This window comes from Indicator indicator, chromosome 7, assembly GCF_027791375.1.
Source record: "Indicator indicator isolate 239-I01 chromosome 7, UM_Iind_1.1, whole genome shotgun sequence".
Taxonomy (NCBI): Eukaryota; Metazoa; Chordata; class Aves; order Piciformes; family Indicatoridae; genus Indicator; species Indicator indicator.
Genome location: NC_072016.1, coordinates 15,015,712 through 15,033,900, shown reverse-complemented (window position 1 = coordinate 15,033,900; position 18,189 = coordinate 15,015,712). Strand labels below are relative to the sequence as shown.

Genomic DNA, 18,189 nt, shown 5'->3' with positions numbered 1-18,189 from the left:
TGCTCCAGAGTTGCATGTCTGTGTAGAAGGAAGAGAGGTTTAAAACCACTTGCAGAATATATGACAGTCCTAAGTGCTTCTTTAACAGATGTCATGACTGATTGAATAAAACCTTTTTCAGTATCAGGCTTAGAATATTGGGAGAATAAAGCATGTTAAGAGGAAGTGTTCATTCCCAGAGTGCATGCTTTGTTTTAGTTGGAAGTATTAATATGCCTTGACATCTACTTTCAACAGAGACAATCTTTAAGATAATGAAAGTTAATTCAGTGTTGCTTGTCAGGGCACTTTCTCCTCCAGCATACCTAAAACATAATAGCATCTGTGGTGCTTAATCAATATAATTGGTACATTCAGGACTGTGAGGACTTTCATAGCAATCCAAGACTTTTATTGCTTATTTTAAATTTTGTTGTTGGATCATTTATAGATCCTAACTTAGCCCAGAAAGATGCACATTAAATTTCATAAGCAGTATTTATTCCTTTAAAGCTCTGTAGTTCGGGCAATGTAGATGCAAGTTTGTATTCTAAAACTGAATCATCATGTGCACGCCTAGTAAAATAACTCGTCCACACAAGCATACCCTGCTTAAGGTCAGCTAATGCTTTTGGAATACTGCAGTGCAGCTGGCTTTCCTTTCTGTGAAGTAGTTTGCTTGGATGCTGGAAGGAGCAGATACAGGCAGTTATGGCTATGTCACACGGTGCAGTTCAGTAATACTGAGAGATACCTAAAATAGTTCTGAATGGTCTAGCTTTCCTCTATGGTTCTTGTGAGGAAGGATGAAAGAAACTCCAGTTCTGTATGTTCTCCATGTAGATATCAAAAGAAATAGGCAATGAAGACCTATGCAGGTTTATTTTCTTTTGTTTTAAACAGGAGTTCTAGTGTTTTTTCTTTTTCTTTAAAGATACAGTTTGAGGTGTCTTTATCTTCTTAAGCACAAAAGGAGTTAATAAGTAAAAGACTTTATTTGCAGCCCCATTTATATGTTACCTGTCTGTCGATTAATAGGCTTATCTTTACTTCTGTAGGACTAAATACCAGAAATACAAGTCCCTCCATGTACTGAAGTGCTCTTAAATATATTGTCACAGTGGATTTTAGGAAAGAACATATTTTTTAGCCAGTTAACAGCCTAATTATTGGCAGTAGATGAGAGGATGTAGTTCCAGCCTTAATGAGTAGAAAAACTGTTCTTATTTTCTATTAAAGCTGAGATTTGGTTTTCTTTTTTCTGGGTTTATGAAAGGTTCCATGACTTATGATAAACACCAGATATGCTGCAATAAAGCAATTTTTTAGCATTCCCTAAGCTACTGAAACAGATTGTGTGACACCTCCAAAAGTGGGCTGTGTTTTGGTTTAGTTTTTGGTTTTTCTAATAATCAGGCCTTACATAGTCTTGAATCTTGGGTATCAGTTGTTCTGTCCTCTGGCATATGCCCTGCGTGTTAAGCATTTGACAAGACATTTGAATTTAAATTGTATTTTTACTTTATTATGGAAGAGTATTAGCTCACATCTTTTCAAGTGAAATTCTGTCAGGTCAAGCTTTTTATCCCATGGCAAAAATTTTAGATTCTGCATCAAATATGTGGTTAAGGCTATTTGATTCTTTATAGCTACAAAGTATTCTGGAGGAGAGGGAAAAGGTTGGACAAACCAGTAAGTTCCATGCAAGTCTGATGGTTCTGGGATATAATCTTCAAATATATTTCCTAGAGCACAGGCTTCTTGAGGAAGAAGCATCTTCCATTGGGATGTTCTGATACTTTGGAATATGTTTCATCTTGGAGAATCTGCAGCCATTGACCATTTGTTCCTGAAGCTATTTTGGTCTCTGATTTGACTCCTCCTAGTAATGCTTATAGATTTCCCTCTCTGCTCATGCATACTTTTCTTGCAAAAAAAAATTTGTCTATAAAGTGTGCTTACTTTCAGAGGCACAGTTAGATGATGCCCTTTGCAGAAATCCCTGTTGAAGGTTGGTGGGTTGTTTTTTTTTTTGTTTTGTTTTGTTTTTTGGTTGGTTGGTTGGGTTTTTTTACTCTCCCTGTTGCTTTGGAAATAGTGTATCAGTTCTTAGCATGTTATATTAACCAGAAGCTCTAGAACCATTCAAATATATTACTTCTAATAAAAAGGTGAGAGTGGCTTAATTTCTAATGTTCATAGTGCAGTGCTTTTTAAAATGTTGCTAAAAAATAGCTGTGTGGGATTACTGAAATGGTTGGTGATGTTTAAGCTTCCTCATCTCTGATGACTAAATGAACTTGATTTTGTGGCTCCTGGTACAAAGTACTGGAAAACGTGAAAGTATATCAGAACTTGTACCAAGAATGAGAGATGCTTTTGCTGCTGATGTACTGCAGCCTGGATACTGACTTCTGGATGCTATCTTAGGATACACTCTGAATTTAAGAATGTACTGGGATATCCTGAGGCATAAAGCATGAGTGCATATAATGTCTCTGAGTTTAGATGAAATAATTTTAGGCTTAAGAACATGTATATTCATTCATACAGTGAATGTTGGTTTTCTGATTCTTCTTGTGCTTGTGTGAATTACAGCAGAATTTGATCAATCCTATGTGTCCATTTATTCCAGATACTTGTTTGAATGTGCCTAATTATGTTGGATTCTTACTAATTTCAATCAAAAACTATCTTGGGAATTACCTTTCAAGTGACAAATATTCTAGGAAATTTGCATAATCAGAGACTTATCCAGAGTAGAAATATTTAGAACCAAGTTGATTTAAGAACAGTTGGCTAGTAACTTTTAAATTTACAAAGAATTAGGTTTTTAGTGTGTATGTATGTAAAAGTCATGATAGCAAATAGTTCCTCGCTCTTTTTCTTTACAAGGTGCATGCTGAGGCTTTTTTTGAAGGCAGAAAAGCAACAGAGCTTCTTTTCTGTTTGAAACAGTAAACTGGTTGCTATAGATGTGTGTTTGTCTTTCCAGGACACTAACAAAATGAATTATTCGGTACACTGCCATGGGCCAGAGTATGATACAGTGGTTAAAGAGTGGATAGCTGAAGATTTGGGGGAGGAGGGTGGGGTAGAAACCACTTCAAAAGACACTAAGAATGTTTCAAACACATTCTTTGGCTTATTTGTGGAGGTGCAATCCTCAGGATCTGAAAGTATAGTGGCATGTAATGCACGTGGCCTTACCAGTGCGGACACACCTGATTTCCTCTGATTTCTGAAGCTGGTTAGTACTTCGATGAGAAACCACTTGGAAATACTCTGCCTGGTAAGAGTGGAGTCTCTGTCCTTGGTGAAATTAAAATTTGGCTGAACCTGTGCAACCTGCTGTAGTTGACCTTGCTTTGAGCAGGGACGTTGATCTCCAGAGGTCCTTTCCAACCTCAGTTATTCTGTGATACCTTCTTCTTGAGATGAGATCAGTATGACATCACTGAGGTTATACTTTCCAGATCATTTAATGTATGTGGAACAATGGAAATTTCGTTAGAGATCATTAAAGTGGGAAGAGCAGAAAGCTTTAAGATGCTTAAGTGTTGAGCAGACGCTTTGTACCCTCTCTGGAAATCCATGGCTGCATTGTCATATTTGTAAAACGTCTCTTCCCATTTTAACATCACAGTCTTCAACTGTGTACTGAACTTTATATAATAGCTTTAAAGTTGTCAGCTCTGTTTCTAGAAAGCTGTTAATGAACACTAAACACATAAAGCCCTCTTTCTCCCTGGGAGAACTAATGTGTACAAGAAGCTGTGTATTAGGTGTGAGATTCATTTGGCAGCATTTCCTAGAGAAGACTTATATTAGATTGGGAGGGTATATGACCTAATTTGTAATTGATTAAGTTTTTATTTTTGGTTTTTTTTAAAGTTTTGGTGACTTAAGATATTTTGTTTAATCTGAGACTGAATTTACTTGCTTACTAAAGCAACAGATGTACAAGAACAAACTATCTATAGATTAAAAAAGAAAAAATGCTTGTGCAAGTTAGAGCTCATTTGGCTGTGTGGTTATTAGACCTCGCTAGAGCTGTGTGGTCTGTGAAAGTACATTAGTAGGGTACCTTCAATTTCTTCTCTTAAAGATTATATTTCAGCCCGTATTATTCCAGCATGTGGGAGGCTTGCAGTGAAACTAGTATTTAGCCTTCATGCTTTCGGGAGAGCATGAACCCACAAGCTAACCTGGTTTGTGAACAAGTTGAAAGTCTTCTCACAGATAACCTTTTAATATTTGCTGGACCATAAGAATGGATTTCCTAGTAATTTGGCAGTAGAGTTTTATTTATAGAGGCTGAAAGTGAGGGAGCATGAAATCTGAGGTTTTCATTTGGTGCTGTCTAGCCTTTTTTCTCTTGTGGAAAAAGAAATTTGATTCTTTCTCCCTTGGAATCATCTGTGTAGTAAAGGCTGTAAATCTTTCTAAGCAGATTGCAAATTTTAACCTCTGAGGAAGAAATTATGTGAATCAAGCTTGTAAAGATCAATATTGTTATATTGTCGCTGAGTATAGTGTAGGTGGTTCTGGATAGCATGGGTTTGATGGTTTTGCTAAAGGCTTCAGGAACTTGGAGTGCCAGTTCTTAGGATGGCTATAACCAAAAGGAAAGAAATGGGAAGAGACACACATTCTTGATTAGTGGTTTGCAGTGGGTTGTTTTTGCTTGGTGTTTTTTTTTTTTTTGTCAACTTCACGTATTATTTAAACATTCTTGTGCATTAATTAGTATGGGAAGATTATGCAGGTTTCCTAACTGATCCTAGGATGCTTGGTAGTAATACTTAACTAGAATACATCAAAGATTAAGTTGATACAAGAAACTGCTTTCTCATTCATCTGTAGTTAGCAGTTCTGGAAAGCTGCACTGTTTTGCTATAAACAATTTTGGCTTATACTGGTAGTTCCCTGCTGTCTTAAATGATTTAATATTATATATTTTAACATTACTTAGCAAGTATTAAACAAGTAATATACTTACTGGTTAGAAATGAGGCAGAAAGTTTAAATACAATTTTTATCAATAATGTTGTTTAGGAATATGAAGCACGGACAGGAAGAATGTATAAACCTCCACCCCCATCAGCAAGACGTAAAAATATTGAGTTTGAACCACTTTCAACTACTGCTTTGATTCTGGAGGATCGACCAGCGTAAGTATGATTCTGCCGTGGAACTGATGATGACTGAATTGGTTAGATCTGCTTCTGATGAGGTAAACTTCACAAGTCTTACATGAAAATATCATTGGATTATTCCATCCCACATAATACCCTAACAAATACCTCCAGAAGAACCTTTAAGTGTATTATAGTCTACGTCAGGCATTTTCTCTCACTGTACTTGGGCCAGTGGTTTGTTGTCTGCTATATATCACAGCTGCCTTGTGACAGTGTTTTGGGCATCCTTAATCAGGAAAAGTCTTTTATCGATTTCTTCACTACCATCTCAGTGCACATTCCCTTCTCTTCCCCCATTCTGGAAACTTGATTTCCTAGACCAGTTGGGAAAACTCAACAGGGGTAGTTGTCACTTCAGCAAACCTGCACTTGGCTTTCCAGAAGAGTTTTTTAAAAAATAAGTATTAGGTAGGTAACATCAAGGGGAGGAAGAATTGCCTTTGAAACACAAGATGTACCTTCCTGTCATAAATGCCGAATGCTGACAGCTGCAGTTAAATGCTTTGTTGATACCAAGATGATAGTGTTCAGTGAAACTGTTCCATGCTCCTGTTCCAGTTATGTTTTTGTGGCTCTTTAAAATTACAGCTGAAGGCAAGGGAACAGTTGAAGATGCAACAAAAAATGTATACTAGAGAATAAGATACGCAATAAGTGGTTTGCTGATGCTTTCCTGTACTTCCAAAATGTCACAGTTCACAAACTAACATAGATGTGTTCCTACAAATGACACTTCCTCTCGTGAATTGGAGTGCAGTATGTGTTGCCATAATCTCGTCCCTCAAGATAGATTCTGATCTCACTTTCAATGGGAATAGTAAAGTGATCTTTTCTGCTTGTATAAGAGGAGGTTGAAATTGTTTATTTTGAACCAAAGTAGACTAGACTAAATGTGTTCTGATTTGTTTTGGAATGAGTCTACTTGGTCAAAAGGAAGTGTGTGTTTGGCAATCACAGGATCACTGTGCATTCAAAAAAATCCAAACACACTTTAAGATGGTGAACATTTAGCACTGCAGCAAGCCTGTTTAGCTTTAGCTCTGATACAGAGAAGATCTATCCTTTCTTCCTTCGGTAAACCTATCTTCTCTTGTGGGAGTTTTAAAGGGCTAATAATAATGATTAAAACCCTGTACCTTTTATTGAAAGTATATCATCATAGATTTAAAATGAAGAAATAGAGTATTGATATGCAGGTATATTTAATGATTAAAATACACATGTGCAGAAACGCCGTGGAATAAATAACTATATGGAATTTCATTATTTCCCTTTTTCATTTCATGCAAACTTCATTTTAACATCATTCCAGATGTTCAATAAATCTGGGGAAAGTGATAGGAGAACTAATAAACAGAAGCGGTAAACACCTGGTAGTTCTCTACTGCTGTGACTGAAACCCTGGGAGTGTGACAACCCCAAGTCTTACCTTAGCAAGAAACCAAGTTAAGACTTGGTTTGAAATTCTTCAGAATGTCATTTGTGTGTACTGAATTCAGGAACAACTTGTTTTCAGAAATCTTCCTGCCAAATCAGTGGAGGAGGCTTTACGTCACCGCCAAGAGTATGATGAAATGGTAGCAGAGGCAAAAAAACGAGGTATGTTAAGTGTCAATAATCACTATAATTATTTTTAGCTGTGAAGTAGAAATAAAATAATTTCAGGTTTGTAGGCTAGTAGGTACAGTAGAGGCCAATCTCATTTAATATCTAGGTTATTCTCTCACATGCACATATAGTTTAAAAGAGAGCTCGATTAGACTGAATGTTAGGAACAGGTTCTTTATTGTGAGGGGGTGGAAAACTGGAACAGGTTGCCCAGGGAGGTGGCTGGAGCCCCATCCCTGGAGATATTCCAAGTGAGGCTTGACAGGGCTCTGGGTGGCCTGGTCTAGTTGGGGATGCCCCTGCTTACTGCAGAGGGGGTTGGACTAGGTGACCTTTGGAGGTCCCTTCCAGCCCAGACCATTCTATGATTCTATGATCAAATAATTATCTTATTCCACTGCAGCGAGTGTAACTAGGCTCAATAGTCAATGTAACCTTTTCTTTAATTTTTAAGTAGAAACTTGATTTTTTCTTTAAAGCTACTTGTAATTTGATCAGTTATAAACTTTTTGAGTATTCAAACTCTTTTTCAAGCTGTTTTGCTGCAGTTACCACTGAGACACAAAGTATAATAAAGCTGACTGATTAAAGAGCTGCTTTTTCAGGAATTTGAGATCTATTTCAATATGAAGACAAATGAAAACTTGAGTGGGTGGATTGGGTTGGTGGTGGGATTTTTGTTTGGGTTTTTTTGTTTGTTTGTTTTTCCTCCTAACTACTGTTACCTGTGTGGCCCTTCCTACTCCCACTAGATCTGTTTTTTAATTTAAACATATCTGTAGGATCTGGTACTGTGTCAGTCTATGAATAGCTGTTGAAAGAATTTCTGTGGTCTCGTGCCTAGTATGCAGGGAATAAGCTATTTTAAGAATTTCTGCTGCATGTTTTCCTTGGGCTGTTGAAAGATACAAGCTTCTGAACTGATTTGAACCTCTATGGATCTGTGGCAGCTTACTCTGAAAAAATGTAATAAGAACTCCAAGGCACTTGACGACTCATTTCACTCTTCTCTTGTATTTTGCATCTTTAAAAGTGTCATCTGTGGTCTGTATTCTCTAGCTGTGTCTTTGGAGGATTAGCCACTTGTAGGGTTTTCAGTATGTGCACTCTAGTGTTCATTAAATTAATTGTTGCTACACATACAAAGCTTTAGTAAAAACTTAATGAAGCTGGTCAGCCATATCCATTTACAAGAGGTGGCACATTTACTCCTTTGATGTGTCTAATGCATAATAGAAAATTGAAATTTCATGGTGGTTCTTAGTGATGTCAAGATAGCACTCCTCTGCACTTGTTTTAGCCTGCTTTGTTAGAGGTACCTACAAATGATCCTTTTTTAACAGAAGGCAAAATACTCGACTCTTGTTCAGCACTGCGCCTTTGTCTCAGATCTTCAGGTCATCTTTCTAGGAAAAAACCCAAATATAATCCTTCTTGATGGAAGTTTCAGTAAAATTTTAATAATTTTGAAATGGACTTAGATTAGCAATTGTTAATAATATTTTTTTCTGTAACTATGGGTGATTATTCCAAGTAATAAATAAAGTTTAGGTAGTGATGGTGTGAAATTCATGACTGGAAAAACTGCGCTGATGTGCCTGCTCTTTAGTCACTCTGTATGCTGTGGAAAAGAGTGCAGTGAGTTTTCTAGACATATTTTTTACTTGTCTAAATCACTATGTGTTTGAGTAACTTAGCTTAGATGAAAAAAATTCCTGAGAAATACATCTGCAGTAAATAGAAATAGTACCAGCTAGCTCATGTGCAGCTGTAATTTACCCATGCTTCTTTCAGACATCTATGTAATTAGATAATAGCTGAATTATTTACTTAATAATTGGTATAAATTAATACAGAGTTATTAACTTCTTATGCCTAACAGAAATTAAAGAAGCACATAAAAGGAAGAAAATAATGAGAGCACGTTTCAAGCAAGAAGAGAATATTGCTAGTGCTATGGTGATTTGGGTCAACGAAATCCTACCGAACTGGGAAGGCATGTAAGTATAAAGTTCTGCTGTGCAAATGATGCAAGGCCAGCTTGTTTCTCCTCTGCAAACAGAGAACACACATACCTTGCTTTCCTTTCTGGTTTGTCAAGAAGTCATTTTTTTGTGGTTTTGATAAAGCAGTCATTACAGGGCAACATGAAACATAGCTTTCCATGAGTTTGTTTTGTTGTGTTTCTGTGTGTGTTTGGTTGGTTTTTTGGTTGCCTTTTTTTAATGGGGCTTTAGCATAAGCAGAGATCCTCGAATCCTTGGGTGGCATCCATCAGGGATCAGTACTGGGGCCAGTGCTGTTTAACATCTTTGTTGGCAATATGGACAGTGGAATTAGGTGCACCCTCAGCAAGTTTGTGGATGATACCAAGCTATGTGGGCCGGTTGACATGCTGGAGGGACGGGATGCTATCCAGAGGGACTTGGACAGTCTTGAGAGGTGGGCCTGTGCCACCTTTGTGAAACTTAGCAAGGCCAAGTGCAATGTGCACCTGGGTCAGGCCATTCCCAAGCACAAGCACAGACTGGATGAAGAATGGCTTGAGAGCAGTCTCAAGGAGAAGGACTTGGGGGTGTTGGTTGGTGGAAAAACTCAACGGGAGCCAGCAATGTGCACTTGCAGCCCAGGAGACCAACCGGATCCTGGGCTGCATCAAAAGGAAAGTGGTGAGCAGGTCAAGGGAGGTGATTCTTCCCCTCTGCTCTTGTGTGACCCCTCCTGGAGTGATGCATCCAGTTCTGGCCCCCGCAACACAAGAAGGACATGAAGCTATTGGAGTGGGTCCAGAGGAGGGCCATGGAGATGATCAGAGCCTTGGCGCACCTCCTGTATGAGGACAAGCTGTAACAGTTGGGGCTGTTCAGCCTGGAGGAAAGAAGACTCTGGAGAGACCTTCTAGCACCTTCTGGTACCTGAAGGGGGTCTACAATAAGGCTAGAGAGGGACTGTTTACAAGGGCTTGTAGTGATAGGACAAGGGGTAATGGCTTTAAGCTGGAAGAGAGTAGATTCAGACTAGATATTAAGAAGAAATTCTTTACAGTGAGGGTGGTGAGATACTGAAGCAGGTTGCTCTGGGAGGTTGTAGATGCCCTGTCCTGGAAGTGTTCAAGGCCAGGTTGGGCAGGCCCTTCATCAATCTGGTCTAGTGGAAGGTGTCGCTGTCCATGGCAGGGATGATCTTTAAGGTTGCTTCCAACCCAAACATTTCTATGATCTGAGAATGTTGATTTGGGCAATAATATGTTATTTTGCTTCTAAATTGCCCAATGATTTTAGAAAACCAGTATGCGCCTTTTGTCCTGTTTCTTTTTCACCTTGCTTAGGCGTGCTACCCGAAGAGTTCGAGAGCTGTGGTGGCAGGGATTACCCCCAAGTGTACGTGGGAAGGTTTGGAGTCTAGCTGTGGGAAATGAATTAAATATCACTCCTGGTATGTCTAATACAGATCACATTTAAATGCAAAATTAAGTTGGTTATTTTTTCAAAGGGAAATATAGACTTTTCATTAAAAATTATCAGACTATGTTTGTGGTTTTAAGAAACATATTTTGCCACCTTAGAAACAGGTGTTTTGCAATTAGACAGCATATCCTGGTACATTAGGGAAATTTTTCAAAACCTCTTTACAAGAACCCACCTACATTTTAGTGTTTTAATAGTTAAGGGGTTGCCTCCTTCTCCCCGTGACTTGTCCCAGAATTTTTGTGCTGAAAGTCAAGAATTTGTAAGTTTGCAGTAGAAGGGGGAACTGGTTTATTTCCTAACTAATGATTTTAACGAGCTGGAAGAGTTACAACCTATTTTAAAAAAAATATTTAAGACATTATTTCCCTCTTGTAATTTGCATGTTTACCACAGAAGAAAGAATAATTCAGTGCACATTATAAAATCAGTAACCATTGAATAGATTCTTCACCTTGCCCCCAGTAGTTAAGATGGGACCAAGAAACAAAACCAAAGCCAGGAATAGTTACTGTGCTTTCGATTTGGATTGGTGCTTTTCTTACATATCCCTTCCTTTTTTATTGTTTGGTTTGTTTTTCTTCCATGCAGAACTTTATGAAATCTTCTTGTCGAGAGCTAAGGAACGATGGAAAAGCTTCAGTGAGACAGGTTCTGAGAATGATGTGGAAGGTGAGCTCTCTTGAATGCTAGACAGCCTCCTAACTGTTTATAAAAAATTACCTGTCTACATGATTGTAAATATGCTTATCTTTGAAAAACATACGCAGTGCCCCTTGGATTTTGGGGTGGGAGTTTGTTTGTTCTCTTCTTCCTGGAGGTGTGGACTGAGCAGGGTGAAAAGCTTAGGTAATTTGTTTATTTTGGAAAGGTAGTTGCTCTGGATGGAAATGAAAGGGGGCAGGGTCCATTTTGATTGTGCTAGATGTTCTGGGAAAGGTAGTAATAAGGGAAGACTTATGAGTAATAGGATTTTCATCTCTGGTTGAGAAGCAAGGCAACCCACTGTGCTTGTTACTAATCTTTAGTAGCAAAGTCCAGAAGATCAATTATTTTAGCCTCATTTGACATTAGTAGCTCTGAGGGGCTGTTCAAGTATCTTTAACACTTTAATTTGGCAGTTAAAGATTAAAGCACAAGAAATACCTTTTTGTGTCTTGAAGAGAAGATACTAATCAAAGCGTGTTCTATGGAATCAAAGAATCATAGAATGGTTGACTTGGAAGGGACCTTTAAAATCATCTAGTTCCAACCCCCCTGCCATGGGCAGGGACACTTTCCACTAGACCAGGTTGCTTAAGGCCTCAGCTTGCCTGGTCTTAAAATACTTCCTAGGATGAGGCATTCACAACTCCTCTGGACAACCAGATCTGTTCAAAAGACCTCCATCAACTCCTCTGGAGTTCCATGTGATCTGTATCTCAGATTCTCATTTTTCTTTGGAATCACTCTAAATGGATACTTGTTCCAAGTGAAATTATCACAAGTTATCCAATATAATGCCTGTTCCTCTTGAAAGAGGACAGATTAATCAGCAATTCTTGAACTTTTTATTTTGGATTGTGTAAGTTCTTTTTCTGTAATAATGTTAGCCATCTTTCACCCATAGTTCACACAGCTTGCAGCAGTTTCATTCACTTCTGAATGCATCTTGGAGTTTTAGGAGGACTGGAAAGAAGCGTTGCTTTCCAGCCTTCAGTAGGGCATACAGCATTGTGGAAGTGTACTCCAAGAATTAGAACTAAGTAATTTTTTTTCCTTAGATCCTGCAAGTCTTTATCTGCTTGTGGCAGTTTTATTCTGAAGTCTAGAATTTACCTATCAGTTTTAATAAGTGTTGGTTTTGCTTGCAGATGCAGGTGCCTCTGTTGCTGATCGTGAAGCCAGTCTGGAGCTAATTAAGTTGGATATATCACGCACATTTCCATCCCTGTATATTTTCCAGAAGGTGAGATTTCTATAAATTTAGTTAGGACAGCTTTAAACTGCTGAATAATTAAACAAGAAAAGAAACCTAGCTGGCTAAATATGGAGTAGTTTTTAGGAGCTGTATGAAACAACAAAAGTAAAAGTGGTTCTTTATTATGTGCCACAGCAAGCAGTCATCTTTTTTTAATGAGAATAAAGTAGGGACTATAAAACTTTTTCTTCTGGAAAAATGTCATGTGGTTCCTGTTAATATATATATATAAAATTCTATGCAAAAATGAGAATATTCCCACTGCTGCTACAGAAATCTTGATGGGTTGTAATACACGTTTACAGGCTTTATGATTTTTTTTTTAATATAGATATATAAATAGATACAAATCTATGAACACATATATAAATAAAATAGCATGCACTATTGTAATATATCAACTTGTATTACTAGAAATTAAGCCATCCACTATCTCAGAAAAGGAAAAGACTACCCTGGATGTGTATCCCATTTTTTTTTTTTTTTGGTTATGTATTGATTTCCACTTAATTATTTCATAGAATTATTGATCTGTTACTTTAACATCTCAAAAATGTATATGGTAATAGTGTAAAAGCTGGCATTATTCTAGATGTGAGCAAAACAATAATTCACTGGCTCACTTGCAACTTAAAATACTGACTGGTTACCTTCCTATATTTATAAAGTGATTTTGAAAAAAAAAAAAAAATTTTTGTTTGTTTGTTTCCCCCCCTCCTACCTCTCTTTGAATTAGGGTGGTCCTTATCATGATCTCCTGCACAGTGTTTTAGGAGCATATACATGTTACAGACCAGATGTGGGATATGTAAGTATTGGCTGTAAAATGTTTCTAACATAGTGAATAAGCTTAAGCTGTCATATATTAGAGTGTGTTAAATAAGTAGCTTATCTAAACTTCACGCTACTAGCACTGAAATAATTCAGTGTTGGCACTTACTAATTTCATAGCAGTCACAATGAAATGTACTCAGTGTCAAGGATAAGCATGCTCTCTGGTTTGCATGGAAAATTTTAAATAGAAGTGTTCACAAGGTGTTACAGTTCTGACAGACCCAGAATATCTACAGAAGCACATAAACAAATAAAACTTCCAGTGAGCAATTAGTCTGTTCTGTCCTAGTGTTGCTGCCATTTCCATAGCAATACTCTCTGAATCACTACCACATTTCCTAAAATCCAGAAACTCCTTATTTTGGTGTCATCTTGTTTGATGTCATCTTGTCAAAGATTAATCACTCCATCTGAGTTCAGTGAACTGGTTTTGTGTTTTGTTTTTTTTTTTTCAGCAAACATTACTGTGTTTTAAAAAATAAGAACAAACCACAAAACCAAAAAAAAAAACTCACAACAAAAAAAACTTCCAAAACCCCCACAAACTAACTAACTAAACTGAACATCTCTCTAAATTATGTCATCTACAGAAGCAGTTAAATAACAAAAAGATAATTTTCCCTTGTTTTTTTGTCTTTGTTCCTGGGGGTAGCTAGAAACACCTTGCACAAGCCCTAGTCTCTTCTGGGTTAAAAAGAACTTGAAAAGTTTTAAGTCTGATCTGTGCAACAAAGGATTATTTAGCACAGGGTGTGTTTTCCTCTCTAAATCAGACATGCTTGGGACTCTGCACCAATGTTTATTTGTTTTTTCATGTTAAAATGTTTTTAGCCCTGAATTCTGTCATCTGTGACCTCATTTTTGGCGACCTTCCCAAGTGAGATTACAAACTCTGCAAATTCTGAGATTACTTGTTCCCTGGGTGGAGTTTTAAAAGGCAAATAACTAATTTTTCATGGCTATGTCCTCTTTTTTTTTTTTCATTAAGGACACAGCTTTCCTAGATGTTTCTGATCAGAAATTTATTATTTTTAGTGTAATATGGCAGTAAATTTAGTCTCTCACACAAAAATGGAAAGCTGCTGTACTGTTTTTGATATATAACAATACTCTTGTCCCTAGGTGGTTGAAATACTGAGTACATATTTTCAAATGAGAAGCAGGCAGCATAAATGCCTGCAAAGAGGGGAATAATCATCATTGCAATTGAAATGGTAAAATTGGTATAATGAATATATAGATCTCAATAACTAGAAGAATAATGTTCTTCATATTTATTGCAGGCTAAAGTTTTTTTTTTGAGAGAGTAATCATGGAAAAATGCAGACTTGCATTGTAGCTAACCACTTAAAATTAATTTTATGAGTGTGAAAAAATACTATTTGGCAAGTGGAAAGAGACGTATTGACTGTTCTGACACAGAATTTTGTCTCAATTCCAACATATCTGTCTGGGTCTAAACTGCCTCATATGTGATGTTTTTCTCCATGTCAGCTTCTTCCATAACTTAACAATGAACTTCAGGCCAAGTTTTGTCTCTTATGAGCTCTGTTGAGCCTGTGTGGTTTTAACTTTCTTGCATTCCAAGTCCTGAGGGCTTGGGATCATGACACCTCACAGAATTTCATCAAGCACCTAAAACCAGCATCTGAAGAAACACTCTTATTTATTGCTGAAATAAAATTGGTTGCATGCATAAAAATTATGTATCTGTGTTGCTTCTGGAAAAGTTATACAGTGGTATTTGATATATTTGTATCTCCAGAGATATAAAATGTACTGAACCTACTCACCTCTATTTACACAATGCTTTTCCCACTTGAAGGTACAAGGGATGTCCTTCATTGCTGCTGTGCTCATTCTCAATCTGGAAGAGGCAGATGCTTTCATTGCCTTTGCTAACCTTCTAAACAAGCCATGCCAGCTGGCCTTTTTCCGTGTGGATCACAGCATGGTATGCACAGAATTTTCTGGTTTCAAACCATAATATTCTTTTGACTTGAAGCATAGTTGATTTATTGATGTCTTGCTTTTGAATAATGGAGAACATTAACCTGTGGTTACAAAATTGAAAGTGCCAGATACTAATCCATAGAACACATTCTACTGTACTGATGTTCCCTCTAGAAACACTTAATTGTACTTCCTAAGAAGTCATGGTGTGCTGTGCTGACATCTTCAATTCTTGGTGGGCATTATGTTATTTTACAACTGCATGTTATTTTGATGACTGCTTATGAAGTACTTTGTTATCTCTACAGATGCTGAAATACTTTGCAGCCTTTGAAGTATTCTTTGAAGAAAATCTTCCCAAATTGTTTCTTCATTTCAAATCATACAGTCTTACTCCAGACATATATTTGATAGACTGGTGAGTTCAGAGAACATAGCAAACCTAACCTTAGAACTGTTGGAACACTTTCCATTTAGATTTTTTAGCAATAGAAATGCAGCATTATAGAAAAAAACATTCAGTAAGTATTTGTGTACCTCAGTTTTCTAAGTCTTGTAAAACCATGATGAACTGTTTTCTGCAACCACAGTTCCTTTGGCAGGATTCAAACTTTATGGTCCAGCATTTGGAGTAATATCTATTTGGACAGGACCCAGGACACACAGTACTCCTGTGTCTCATTTTCTTGTTTTCACAAGTGAGAGTCAGCTATGTGTAACATAAATAGGTGAGAGAAAGCTCCTACACTGTAGTTGTCTTATGACTGATTGTGACTTGATGAAATGAGTGTAACTGGCTACTGAACAAAGTATGAATATAGGAATAAAAACTTTGAAGTGGAAGGAGTGTGAAATGTAGGATCTGGTTTGGGAAGGGATGAACTTGGAAACAGAGTGAACATTTTGAAGTAGTAAGTGTTCAAACTACATTACATGCCTGCAATGGAAGGCAGTAATGTCAGTGTCCTTGAAGTGTGTGTAATGCTGCCAAATACAGAATGTCTGTTCATATGTGTGTGTGGATGATGTGCTTCACATAGGATTGGGTTAGAAGTTTCTAACAGAGTAAATTGAATTGGGTAGAATTAAATAATATAAAAATGTAATGACATCTGAGAAGTTGGGAATGAGGAACTTCAGCTATAAGATCAGCTTAACTGTAAGCAGTAAGGCTTTGCAGGAGCAGGTTATGCAAAAGCAACATTGAGTTGGGAGTGTGCTACAGTTCTGAGAGTTTAGACAGATCAATATAGGTATAGATATATGTATGGTGTGGAAATAGAGCTGCTGTACAAAGTACTAGAGTATTCTGCTTCCAGTTACCTGTGAGAAATGAAGATTCTTACTCCTGCACATGTTCCAAAGATGGCCTTGAGATAGAGAGAACACCTTTATAAAAGGAGAACAGAAGTAGTTATGGTAGTCTGCTGTAAGGGGTGTTCTGAGGTTCCCAAACCACTTCTTAATATAGTTTATGGGGAAATGGAGAACACTGTGCTTTATATCAAAGAAGCCACTACAAATTTATGGGAGTGGTTCTACAATGCAGTACATATGGCAAACTGAACTCTCCACTCAGGCATAATGAGTACTTTTTAAAAATAAACTTTGCAATAAGAAGTGCGGTTGGACTGTTCCCAGTAAGAATAGAACATGGACTGTCTTTAGATTTCAGTGACTTTTAACGTGGAGAGAAATGCAAAATGTGTCACAAAACTGTAGTTACCGAATTCTCATTTAGTATATTAGCTGGATGTAGCCTTCTATTGAGACAATTTGTGGCATCAGATTTAGTTAGGAAACAAATTAACAGACCTGTTAAACTGTGTGTCTTAAAAGTGGCAAGACCTAAGTTACACAGTTGCAAAGGCTGTTGATGAAGTTCTTATTTGTACACCTGAGTGTAAAGATATTTGTAACTTCTCTAATGGAGGATTTCCTGTAGCAGAGGTTTTGGGAGTAAGAGTGCTGACTTCAAAAACTGGAGACTTGTGGATCTTTGAAATACAGAAAAAATAAGAACATATGAAATAACTTGTACTTATCTTTGCCTCAAAGAAAGGTGGTATTTTCATCTTTCTGAAATAGGTTAAAATTGTAACTCTTCCTTTTCTTCTCAATTGTAGGATTTTTACGCTCTACAGCAAGTCATTACCACTTGATCTGGCCTGTCGTGTCTGGGATGTTTTCTGTAGAGATGGAGAAGAATTTTTATTTAGGACAGGGTTAGGAATCCTTCGGTTATATGAAGATATTCTCCTACAGATGGACTTTATTCATATAGCACAGTTTCTAACAAAACTACCAGAGGACATTACATCAGAAAAACTTTTTAGTTGTATTGCAGCTATTCAGATGCAGAATAGTAACAAAAAGTGGGCACAGGTGAGTTTCTTGGAGATAAATATGTATCAGAACAGACATGTCAGCAACATGAGTATATGGGACACTTAATGACTACTTTGTTCTGCATGTCTGACTTCTGAGCAGTGGGCACTTCCTTTCTAGTGTCTCATTCTAGAAATATCCATGTTAGGAATGTGGTGATTAATATTGGTCTATTTTATAAGACTGGCTTCTTTTAATATTCTAGAAATATCCGTGTTAGTAATGTGGTGATTAATGTTGGTCTGTTTTATAAGACTGGCTTTTTTTAATATTCATTAAATAATTTACTTTTCCAGGTGTTTGCCTCACTGATGAAGGACAACAAAGAAGGGGACAAGAACCATAGCCCAGCACTGAAAAGCTAATTGTCATAGTGTTGAGGCCAATTGAAAATGGAAAACCACTTGATGACAAAGGAGGTTTCACATCACTTCTGTGTGGAAAAGCACTATAGAAAATGTGAAAATGAGATGGGAAGATAACACAGCTGGAAAAATAGCAGTGGAAAAATAACACAGTGAAGTTAATGAACTGATGAAATCTTCACCCTTTTGCCAGTATTAGCTTTTGTTGTGGGAAGATTTGTTTTCACACAGAACACTAAAAGTTATGAAACTGAGAAGCAGAGGAGTTAATTTTTAATACTTTAAAAGAATCAGCTCAATGCAATAACTATTTGTAATAACTTCTGTTGGTACTTCAAAAAAAAAAAAAAGAATTGAGACATAACTTTTTTTACAAATACCACAATGGCACTTTCTTGGGGGGGATGAGGGAAATGCTAAATCTTAAGGCCCTA

General features: G+C 37.1%; 1 protein-coding gene across 2 annotated transcripts in view; it reads left to right on the top strand.

Moving 5' to 3' along the window:
- The window catches only part of TBC1D12 (TBC1 domain family member 12), a 42,216-nt gene extending 24,247 nt beyond the window's left edge, over positions 1–17,969 (top strand). For both annotated transcript variants that reach the window (XM_054382196.1, XM_054382195.1), the window contains 11 exons: positions 5,038–5,153; positions 6,697–6,779; positions 8,671–8,788; positions 10,117–10,223; positions 10,847–10,927; positions 12,109–12,203; positions 12,952–13,023; positions 14,875–15,003; positions 15,311–15,420; positions 17,129–17,387; positions 17,687–17,969. In XM_054382196.1, the coding sequence (XP_054238171.1) occupies positions 5,038–5,153; positions 6,697–6,779; positions 8,671–8,788; positions 10,117–10,223; positions 10,847–10,927; positions 12,109–12,203; positions 12,952–13,023; positions 14,875–15,003; positions 15,311–15,420; positions 17,129–17,387; positions 17,687–17,755 (1,239 nt within the window). In that variant the 3' untranslated portion in view covers positions 17,756–17,969. The remainder of the gene's footprint in view (positions 1–5,037; positions 5,154–6,696; positions 6,780–8,670; positions 8,789–10,116; positions 10,224–10,846; positions 10,928–12,108; positions 12,204–12,951; positions 13,024–14,874; positions 15,004–15,310; positions 15,421–17,128; positions 17,388–17,686) is intronic.
- Positions 17,970–18,189: the final 220 nt, after the last annotated feature.